General features: G+C 35.9%; 1 protein-coding gene across 1 annotated transcript in view; it reads right to left on the bottom strand.

Annotated features, from left to right (window-relative positions):
* The window catches only part of LOC134658147 (orexin receptor type 2-like), a 31,154-nt gene extending 19,437 nt beyond the window's left edge, over positions 1–11,717 (bottom strand). Inside the window, exons 1-4 of the mRNA XM_063513756.1 lie at positions 11,199–11,717; positions 10,324–10,480; positions 3,548–3,686; positions 187–290 (exon numbers count right to left, since the gene is read on the bottom strand). Of these exons, the coding sequence (XP_063369826.1) occupies positions 187–290; positions 3,548–3,686; positions 10,324–10,480; positions 11,199–11,717 (919 nt within the window). The remainder of the gene's footprint in view (positions 1–186; positions 291–3,547; positions 3,687–10,323; positions 10,481–11,198) is intronic.
* Positions 11,718–12,271: the final 554 nt, after the last annotated feature.

Genomic DNA, 12,271 nt, shown 5'->3' with positions numbered 1-12,271 from the left:
ATCTAATAGATATCTAACACGATCTATCGTAAAAGTGACATTGGTTGCCCGAATTGCGCTGCAAAAGAGAACTAGTTGAAATCTAAACTATAAGAATGGATCTAGTACGTGTCGTCTCTTGTGAATATCTTGAAGTTCGAATACGGCAGTTTGAATAGTAACAGAAGAAGTTAGAAAATAACCTACTTGCATTAATGATGTTGCAGTTAGCTTCTCCGGGGAATTGTTCCGACTTCCTCAACTCCAAGATGATCAAAGAGTATGCGCCTCCCAGCAGCACCAGCGGAACCCTGTAACAAAGATTACATTATTTTATAAGTGAAATATGCAATTTCTTTAACCCGTTGTAATAACTCTACCATTTAGACCATCAAGATTGAGTCTCAGCTCAAAAACCCCATCAAAAACTGAAAAATTGTGACCAAGTTCGTCATCTCCATCCAATTCTTGTTTACATATCGAATAATTTTATATTAAAGGAATATCGCTCGCAGACGTAATCTGCATGTTTAAAAAATTGATATCGAATAATACCTTTAAACGAGCAATTCTTACTTATTTATTTATTTATATGTTTATTTATATAAATAAATATTAAATAGGACATTATTACACAAATTGACTAAGCCTATATACCTATATTTCGGGGATCTCGGAAACGGCTCTAACGATTTCGATGAAATTTGCTATATGGAGGTTTTTGGGGGCGAAAAATCGATCTAGCTAGGTCTTATCTCTGGAAAAACGCGCATTTTCGAGTTTTTTTATGTTTTCCGAGCAAAGCTCGGTCTCCCAGATATTCTATTTAAATGTGTAGTGCAATATAATAATAAAATTATTGTAGTCTTGAAAATAAGCTTGCAATTTGTACGTTCTTAATCTTATTGTAAGTAGATCTGACTTTATTTCATAGGAAATTTCTTAAAGCTATTAAATAACTATTCATAATTATAAAATATATGTACATACATATGCAATTTATGAAGTAAAAACTTCTTTAGCGGCGCTGGGCACTTTTTGAGGAGGGGAAAAAATGTTAAACTCGAGACAGCGTAAGACAATCACGTGACCGTAAGGTTTAGATGGCCACTCATTTAGATGGCATTTAAATCAATAAAGAAAAACTCAATGACATTAACATTACATGAAAAAGGTTCTAATCTTGTACGGGCTGAAATACGAGGATATCACAGTTACATTCTAGCTTTATATCACTCAAATATAATTCAATAAAGCTACATCTTGATGAAATCGCTAATAAAACTGAACTCTAGTACTGGTGAATAAAACTCAAAATATCATGACCAAATATATTTAGATGCGAGGTCTGCAAGGTAACTTTACAATTTCTATTCGAATTTTAAACAATTTACGCTACAAATTTAAGCTCACTGACCAGCAAGTTCGGAACTAAAGTTTTTCAATATAAAGGAGGATGGGTCAATTGTACATAGTGCTGCAGACATTTTGGACTAGTAATTGAGTTTTCACCTCAGCAGCTCGAACAAGGGTACTTTGCTACTTAAAAACAGTGAGCAAAATCGCATTTTGCTCACTGAGTGAGACAAAATGACATTCAAGTGACCTTAATATTCAAATGTCATTTCAACATGCGGGGTCTAATACAAGTTCGAAATACTTGGATTTTATTATCTCTGTCCCTTTCACGTCGTTAGCAAAAAGAAAGAGACAAAAAAAATTTCAAACGACATTCAACGGTATATTGACGGTTTATAATAGACCCCCGAAAACCGTCAGAACGCATCGTTCCAAAACACATACAAGTATGAATTCTTAATATGTAATTAATGAAAATAAAGTTTCAGATTTGATAAAAACTGATAAAAACACTATATTTTACGTAATTTATTGTACGATTAAAATAATGAACTCAAAAAATACACAGTATATCACGTAAAATAAATAATTATACTTTTAAGAATCTCTACAATAGTTTACAAATAGTAAGTATCCGTAATTCGGACCGTATCTTACAATGTTTTTTTTTTACAAAAAAAAAGTTGCCGATTCAAATGTCAATCAATTGATGGTCGTTGTTTTCATATATTACCTATTTTACTGAAATTTACTACGTTTGTTTGTTTGTTTTTGTGTTTGATTGCGGTAATTATACTTAATTGTTAGTATATCTTAAGAAATATGACTAAATAGGTAAGTGATGAAGAAGGATTACATTTTTCGGGTTGTCTAAATGTTCTTACTGCTGAGGTGAAAAGTTTTATGAACTACACGAGATCAAAGTTATTTACATCTCGTGCGCTTTTGAGTCCCTTACTACGCTCAAGATTCTAAATTAGATTCACTCGCTACGCTCGTGAATCTACTATAGAATCTTTCGCTTGCACGGGACTCAAAATAAGCACTCGAAGAAATATCAAACTTTGATCTCTTGTTGTACAAATAACTATTTCACTTCTGTCGGCACTCCCGGAGTGCAACCCGTTGTTTTATTTTTAATTTATTAACTTAATTATGTCTGCAAAGAATGAAATGAAGACTAGAACTGGTAACCATCTTATAAAGAAAGGAAGCGTACATAAGTAGTAGTATTGCTCGCCCATTTCTGCGTACGAAATATGTGTTTATTTGCATATAAAACTAATATATCATACCTAATCCAAGCATCACTATATTTAATCTTAGAAATTACTGTCCAACCAGCTATTTTCATTTGCCCATCAAACATTTTTGTACGTAAATATTTACTGTATAAAATAAGTGCAAACCGAAACCGACCATGCTTGTTTGCTTAAAAATACATCATTCTATAACGCGTCTCGTGTCTAAGAACCATGATGTAACAGATATTTGGAGAGTTACGAAATATTGGAAAATCTTAGAGAAGCAGATTCTGTAATGCCAAGTTTATTTACGATACAAGTGCGGAAAAGAGGAAATTCGTAACGAGTGGCGATAAATTAAAACACGACCGAAGGGAGTGCTCGAGTGTTTTAAATCAACACGAGTTGCGAATTACCTATTCGCACTTGTATCGTACAATGTTTTACAGTACATAAGGCCCTTTAATATTTCGACATAGACACGGAAAGTGCTAATTGCCGCACTAGTGCGGGAAAGTAGCACCATATGTACTGTAATAGTTAGTTACGATACAAGTGCGAAAAAGAGGAAATTATAAACGAGTGGCGATATATTAAAACACGCCACTGGTTTCAAATCGCCACTCGTTTCGAATTTCCTCTTTTTCGCACTTGTATCGTAAATAACTATTACAGTACATATGGTACTACTTTCCCGCACTAGTTTTCCCGCACCATTTTAAATTCGATGGGTGTCATCTGAAAGGGATAAGTTCGCCTTTGTACAAATGATGTGTGTTTTTTCATGCTTTATGTTTCTTTTTGTACAATAAAGTGTTTTACTAGTACTACTACTATCTCCAATACCAAATCTCGTAAAATTGTATTGAAATGATACCTGTCAGCGTAATCATCGGGTTTGAAAAATGCTATAGCTTGCGAATCTCTCCGCTATAATTAGCTCAAATTAAGGCAAAGACACTTACGCGTACATAAAGATGATTTTAATGACGTGCCAGACTAGATCTGCGTGGGCGGACCAGGTGGGTTGACACTGCACCATGTGCGGCAGATCGAAACGTAGAGGCTGTTGCACGGTCGTCAGGGTAATGAGGTCCGGGCAGTCTAGGGGTTGAAATAAACACGAGTTAATAAAAGCTACATGAAACGTGTCTTGGATTATGTTGGTTCAGTAAATAAACTTGTCAATAATTCGTTTATTGCACCTTAAAACTATAGAAAACCAATACCTAATAAAAGGTTTCTTCCTAAAAATCAATTCGTCAATGTTTTTAACTCCCTAAAACTGTTATTGTTGAACATAATAAGCACTACCCATTACTACCTTGATTGGAGGTAATAGACATTTTTTTTCGCGGCGGCATCTAAAGAGCTGGATATACTTGAAATCGGTTTAAAATATATTACGCCCCTTGTCTCCAATAATATTTCAGGGCACTTAAAAGTAATTAATTTTAAAAACAAGTGAAGGCATTAGGGTATTAGCAGGCTTATTTTATAAAAGCAAAGTATTAAGTCTGGAAAATTCATGTTCAGTTATTTAAAGAAACCGGCCAAGTGCGAGTCGGACTCGCGCACGGAGGGTTCCGCACCATCAACAAAAAATAGAGCAAAAAAATCGTGTTTATTGTATCGGAGCCCCCCTTAAATATTTATTTTATTTTATTTTTAGTATTTGTTGTTATAGCGGCAACAGAGATACATCATTTGTGAAAATTTTAACTGAGCTATCGCGGTTCATGAGATACAGCCTGGTGACAGACGGACAGACGGACGGACGGACGGACGGACGGACGGACGGACAGCGAAGTCTTAGTAATAGGGTCCCGTTTTTTACCCTTTGGGTACGGAACCCTAAAAATCATATGATCCCTTGAGATTTTAAAGTTATAGAAGGTATAATTTAATTAAACATAGAGGCGTCCCTGTCCGTCCCCATATTTTACAGATTTTCGTTTTCGTTGGAATTTCTAGACACGTGGTAGCGCGTCCAGCCAAGTTCAAAGAAAAATGAAATGGTGACGCCGCAACCATGTGTAATATTACACGAACCATTTAGAGCTACTTTTGACCCCTTCACAACTTGATATCTATTTAAAACTTACACACATGAAATTTGACACATTTATTCAAGCCCCTTAGCTTGTATAAAGTACAAAATTTCATAAACGTATCTCAAACAGTTATTGATAAATTAACGTTTAAAAACGAGAACTTTTGTGACTGACTGACCTATAGATCAAAAACCTAACCCATTTCCAAATGATTTGGGCATCAAGGTAGATCTTAATTGTATAAAATATACTTAGAGAGAGAAATCGAATCTTGATAATTCGATGAAAAAAAATCATATATGAATAATTATTAGATTAATTTAGACTTATAAGTAGATCAATTATTTAGATCAAAAACCTAACCCACTTCCAGATGACCTAGAAATTGTTTTTTCGTATAGGATATTTATTATATTTGTCTATGTTACTTTTCTAAAATTTGGTTTGTTGGTAAAAACTAGCCAAGTCAATTCCTTTACAATTTCGGGATTTTCTATTGGCACCCAAATACCTAGATCTCAATTCTTTTGCCGACGAGACAACGACACATATTCTGAATATTGAACTTTGCTCTCATTTTACATTTATGTTTTTGTTGAGATTATAATTCAAGGTGCCGTATAAAAAGTACAAAGAGCCTTTCGTTGGGAAAACATTGTGCGTAGGCTTGTAAAGCGAGTGGTATTTCAAAATTGAGTCTCAGTAATCACTCAGGCTTGCGTTGGATATTACAATCGTTTTTCCCCTTCTTTTATTGGGTATCGAACTGAATTGATGTCATATTTTTAACGGAACGATGGATTACGAAAACAAAATGTTTACTTTAATAACATGAGTAATTAATTGAACCGTAAGCGTAAAAAAAACCGACTTCAAAAAGGATGAAATAAAATATTATCCTTTTTGAAGTCTATACGTTATCAACTGATATGTTTGAAGTCGGTGCCGAGCCAAGTAGTAACAATACCAGTCAAAAATGGGATTTATAGCCATAAAGCTGATTATTTTTGACTGATATTGTTACTACTTGGCTTGGCACCGACTTCAAACATATCAATTGGTAACGCATAGACTTCAAAAAGGATAATATTTTATTTCATCCTTTTTGAAGTCGGTTTTTTTTTGTAAAAAGTTTTTATTTTTCCATTTTTAGTTTTAACGCATTGTTAAGAACGCGACACATGAATGAAAAAATCGGACTACTCTGTAAAAAGTTATGCGTGGTCATACGTTACAATCGGTGAGTGAAAAATCAATCATCCCCTATTTTCCTACCCTTAAGGTTGGATTTTTTTTCCAAATTTATATGGGACCAACTTCGGGGTATACCCTTTCCAATAAAAAAATAATTATCAAAATCGAACTACTCTGTAAAAAGTTATGCGTGGTCATACATAAAAAAAATATACGCGTCGACTTGAGAACCTCCTCCGCTTTTTTCGTCGGTTAAAAATGTTGCGTTATGTCCATGCAATATACTTTTGTTACATAATACGAACTCATTTATTGTATAATAAGTGTTATAAAATTAATATAAAACTAAAATTAACTATAATTAAGATAACTAAAGCATATTACATTATTAAAGACAAGTTCAAATTGTTACGTCAATTCTGTCCAACGACATTTCACACTAAGGCCCACTTGCACCATTCCACTAACCCGGGGTTAACCGTTTAAACCTGGAGTTACCATGGTTGCCAGTACAATTTGACACTAGGTTAATGGTTTAACCACGTAACCGCGGGTTAGTGGGATGGTGCAAGTGGGACTAAAGGGTAAAGGGTATACGAATAAAAACGTTCCGGGAAACTGGCGCTTTTCTGTAGGCGGTTAAGGTACATACTACAACTACCCTATTGTGGCGTCATTGTGACAAAACTCCGGGGTCTTTTCATTTTACTTTTTCAAATTCAAAAATGTACTTCCAAAGAAAATGTCATGTCCGCATAAAACTTTCTCACGGTAAACCAACTTTGTAGGATCTGCATAACAGAGGGGAAGAAAATTGAAAATTTTCGGAACATTATTCTTAACCTCCTCCAGCAAAACGTGAAAAACGTCTCTATTAACTGAATTAAACGAATTCCTAACGTCAATTTTGACCGGAACATCACAAGGCCCGCAGGAAAGGTATGTGCGTAAAGCATTGACGGCAGCTTCACAGCCTCCCCTCGCACCGAAACCAAGCTGGACTGGCTCAAAAAGACGTCTAAATGTAATGTATCGACGGCAATTGCTCTTACGCCACCATCCCTTTTTGATAGGGCGATCTGGTTTGCTCCGTATAAAATCGGAACAATGTCGGGGTAGACCTTACCGAGATACATGAAATTGATTAATTTCGTAATTGAATCAATTAAGCGGCCGCCCGCGGCATGCACGTCATGAGACGTGAGGGACCTTCAGGTTTTTATTTCAGATTGTTTGTCGTTATTTTTGTAATTTTACGTACCCATTGAGTACCTATTTGTACTTTCTTCTATTGTGCAATAATAGTATTTTATGCAACCGTTGTTTAACAGAGGTCAAAAAAGGCGAGTGGCGTGAGTAACAATTTGAGGCGAAGCCGAAAATCTAATACCTTTAAACGAGCAATTCTTGTTTATTTATATATTTATTTATTTATATATATATATATATTTCGTGGATCTCGGAAACGGCACTAACGATTTCGATGAAATTTACTATATGGGGGTTTTCGGGGGCGAGAAATCGATCTAGCTAGGTCTTATCTCTCGGAAAACGCGCAATTTCGAGTTTTTAAATTTTTTCCGAGCGAAGCTCGGTCACCCAGATATTTGTTAATAAAGACGCCACGAGTTTTTTGCCCAACTATAGTCCAAGATGAACTCTAATACCTATATTTATCGTCTCAGTGTGAGTTATTTTTTGAAGTGAAAACTTCTTTAGCGGCGCTGGGCATTTTTTGAGGTGGGGAGAAAATGATAAACTCGAGACAGCGTAAGGCGATCACGTGACCGTAAGCCCCGTAAGGTGGCCACTCATAATTTAAATGGCATTTAAATCAATAAAGAAAAACTCAATGTTATTTGACATTTATGTTGCGGACTCCTTTTCAAGACTCTTTACCTATGTTAAAATAATTTGACGTTGTCATGGCAGTATGTAAATAAACATGTCAATGAAAAAGTGTGATCTTATTTGAGAATGATAATAATATATAATAAATAAATAGAATACCTCCGCTAAACGTATGTATCGTATTACCGGGCGTCGGTAACATAGTGAGGTGAGTTTTCACTCCTATCGGCACTCCCGGAGTGCAACCGTTGTTGCTTGTTTTAGTCTTAATTCATGTTTATTATAGTTTAGTTTGATTTTATATTTGCGGCTTAGTTGTATTTTATAATTCTTGATGTGTTTTTTTTTGCTGTATGGAAATTCCATGTTGACGTGTAAAAGTGCCCTTGTGGCCTATTTGCTGAATAAATGTTGATGTTTGATGTTTTAAATTGTTAGTTGTTCGAAATGAAAAGACAACTTCGTATGTGTGAGTGTTATTTCAATTATTTGAATGTTGTAATTCTATGGCTAAAGATATTTATTAATGGAAGAAAAAACAGACACAATAAACAAGAACCTTGATATTTACACCTACATATTAATTACGTATTAAACTTGGACTTGGACTATAGTTGGATTGTTTTGCGGTACCTACCTTATTAGTGCCGGCAAAGTTTAATAGAATACTAGCATTTGTGGCTTTAACAAGTTTTGTACTGTTGTGGGTACGGTTGTGTACAAACGAGGACAAAAGTCAAACATTTCAAACATCCACGTGCCAATACGCTCCACATGTCCTTATTCTCCAGAGTTTATTCAAAGCTTAATTCATTTACAAACTTCGAGGGGATCTAATTCACCCAATTAATCATTTGCTTAGTCGTGACTAATTACAAAGGCGATTAGCCCATTTATTCAGACGCAGCAGTTTAAGGAGCTTCTTTGGTAATTTGATAAATTAGAAATCGCGAGTTTGTAAAACTGATTTTAAAACTATGAGACTTGCCAAATTCATACATCATAAAAAGCGGCCAAGTGCGAGTCGGACTCGCCCATGAAGGGTTCCGTATTTAGGCGATTTATGACGTATAAAAAAAAAACTACTTACTAGATCTCGTTCAAACCAATTTTCGGTGGAAGTTTGCATGGTAATGTACATCATATATTTTTTTTAGTTTTATCATTCTCTTATTTTAGAAGTTACAGGGGGGGGGACACACATTTTACCACTTTGGAAGTGTCTCTCGCGCAAACTATTCAGTTTAGAAAAAAATGATATTAGAAACCTCAATATCATTTTTGAAGACCTATCCATAGATACCCCACACGTATGGGTTTGATGAAAAAAAAATTTTTGAGTTTCAGTTCGAAGTATGGGGAACCCCAAAAATTTATTGTTTTTTTTCTATTTTTGTGTGAAAATCTTAATGCGGTTCACAGAATACATCTACTTACCAAGTTTCAACAGTATAGTTCTTATAGTTTCGGAGAAAAGTGGCTGTGACATACGGACGGACAGACGGACAGACGGACAGACGGACAGACGGACAGACAGACAGACATGACGAATCTATAAGGGTTCCGTTTTTTGCCATTTGGCTACGGAACCCTAAAAACGGAGGAATGTTCATGCGTGTGATTCCTTATTTGTATATTTTGTATGAAACCTACTAAATTTATAAGACCTACCTACTACAGACAGTCGCACGAGAAGTGGATGTAATTTTAAGATCAAACCTTGCATAACTTTGTAGTCAACATAAAATTTTAAATAGAAAACGTTCTCGGGTTTAAATTTAAAAAATGCTCGATATAAAATACAAATCACAACCAAATAAATTGCACCTCAAAGAATAGACAGAGTTATCTTTTCAAACAATAAGGCTTTTCTTTCAGTTTGATCTCTAATAATTGGTTCATTACAGAAACTTTCGATATTTCCCACGTGTTTGCACAAATTGTTTCTATTTCAACGCGCGTGATTTAGGAAAAATTGTTCAGACTTTTAAAAAGTGGAAGTTTCTTTACGAAAACCCGTGGTGTTGTAAAAGTTTTCTTAACGGTCGGCCTACTTAATAAATAAAAGTTCAGGGATATTTACGCTCGTAGCAGCGTTTACGATAGACGACATCTTAAACTTTTCCCAGTTAGGAAAGGGAAAAAGTTGTGGTGGAAGGACCCTCTAACTTCTTAGGTTGTTCGTGAGTTGAGCTGAAGTATAATCACGGGCTGTCCCGTACAAACTCATTATATTTCGCGTATTAGACCTTTTTTCGGCGTTTAAAGCCGATAATTATATTTCAGGGCATATTCTTGACCATATGTCAAAAGAAAATTTGCTATTGTACGCGACACAAACGCGAATTTTCAAACGTTCAAACGCGAGTCTAGACTGGTGTAACCATTGACTTATATCTCAGGACTGGCCTTACGTGCACTAAAAATAGTACTAGTTCAGCGGTGTCACTCACGAATTCGAGCCAATCGTGTAGTCGAACGCAACTAGTTGCGACCAATCGCGCGGCCGCGCGCGCGTGATGCGAACTCATCAACCAATCGCGTTGCAGCGTTTTCACACCGCTGTACTGGCCTCATTCATGCTCCTTTCTTATTGCCCGTAAGGCTAGTCCTGAGATATAATGTCAATGGGTGTAACTTACTGAACAAGAGCGACACGATCCAAATGATGCAGATGGCGGTTTTGACGTGCACGATGGGCTCGTTCTGCTGACGGTGGCTGAACGGGTGCACGATGGCGTAGTAGCGGTCCAGCGCGATGAACGTCAGCGTGAGCACCGACACCGTCACCGACACCGACTGTTGGGGGCAAAGTACTAAACTTAATTATCGACCTGTCACGGTGATATACTCGAGCAAACTCGAGTATGTTTCAGGCAACGACATATTATTTATACTGTACGTGAGAGACAAAGTTTGTTTAAATCCACTTTTTGGAATCGTTCGTTAAACAACAATTTTGCCCTGTTGTTAAACAAATAACTATTCTTTAACGTAATTTGATGAAAACAGTTGGAAATCGGATTTATACATATTTATAGCCCAAACGTCCTCGTAGAAATGCCCCCCTAATCCATACAAATATCCTCATCCGACATATAGGTAGTAATTCATCAAAGAAAACAATTTTAAGCCATTTAACAGCCCCTTTGGTTACAAACACACTAATTTAATCAAAGTTAACCTCGAGATGAATACTAACTCCATTTTACGCGATATAATTCGTTTAGTCAAATCCTGAACTTTTTTACATCCCAAGTGAACTAGAACTTGGCACCCATATACCTAGATCTCAATTCTTTTGCCGGTGAAGTCAACAACGACACATATTCTTAATATTGAACTTGGCTCTCATGTAAGATTTGTGTTTTTAATAGGATATTGTATTATTTGGAGAATCCGCTTGTAATTATATTCACAAGGAAATTTCGAGAGTATGTAAGATCAAATTAAATGTAGGTATAGAAAATTTGGGTACTACTTATAGTATACTTATTATTTATTAACCATGTCTTACCTGAAAGTATACAAGTGTTTTACACAATATCTCTCCAAGGAACCACGTCTCAGTGACGTCCCAGACCACGGTGGGCGGCAAGCACAGCAATATCACCAGGAAATCTGCCACCGCCAGGTTCACCAAGCACCGGTACGTCACCGAACCCCTCATAGAAGAATTCCTGAACACCGCTATACACACAAGGGCATTGCCTACTAGACCCACCACAAAAACCACTGAATGTGTAGCTATCAATCCCCACTCGTGTGGCTTTGGGAATATATAGTTGTTTAACATATATATGTATTCTTCTTTGCTCATGTTGCAGTACGCTGGATCTCCCCTGCATGTCACGTTGGGTACACCAATTTGATTGTCAACTGTTTTATTGATTGAGTTGGTTTCGTCCGTGTTTACGTTTTTGGTTATTTGGAAGTTACTTATTGTTGTGGTCTCAATTGTTTTGCAGTTAACATAACTTGGGGTGAAAATGAAAACAATGATTAGAGTTTTAAATATTATTTGGCGGGGAAACATATTCAAACTGTTTTTGGATTAAAATTGTAGTACTTGCTGTATTCTGAGGTAGTCGAGTGAACCCTAGTCCTTAAGAATACAAGAATTTATTAAAAGGGTAAGATGGAGTAGAGAATAAGCTGTCTTCGTTTTTCTACCTGCAACAATAAAAACAGTGTTTTATGTATTCTGTCATGCAAATTTTTGAAGTGAAAACTTCTTTAGCGGCGCTGGGCACTTTTTGAGGTGGGGAAAAAATGATAAACTCGAGACAGCGTAAGGTGATCACGTGACCGTAAGGTTTAGATGGCCACTCATTTAGATGGCATTTAAATCAATAAAGAAAAACTCAATGACATTACATGAAAAAGGTTCTAATCTTGTACGGGCTGAAATACGAGGATCTCACAGTCACATTCTAACTTTATATCACTCAAATATAATTCAATAAAGCTACATCTTGATGAAATCGGTAATAAAAGTGAACTCTAGTACTGGTGAATAAAACTCAAAATATCATGACCAAATATATTTAGATGCGAGGTCTGCAAGGTAACTTTACAATTTCTATTCGA

Source organism: Cydia amplana, chromosome 21, assembly GCF_948474715.1.
Source record: "Cydia amplana chromosome 21, ilCydAmpl1.1, whole genome shotgun sequence".
In the NCBI taxonomy this organism is placed as follows: Eukaryota; Metazoa; Arthropoda; class Insecta; order Lepidoptera; family Tortricidae; genus Cydia; species Cydia amplana.
The sequence above is the reverse complement of the archived record's forward strand: the minus strand, read 5'-3'. Positions and strand labels throughout refer to the sequence as shown.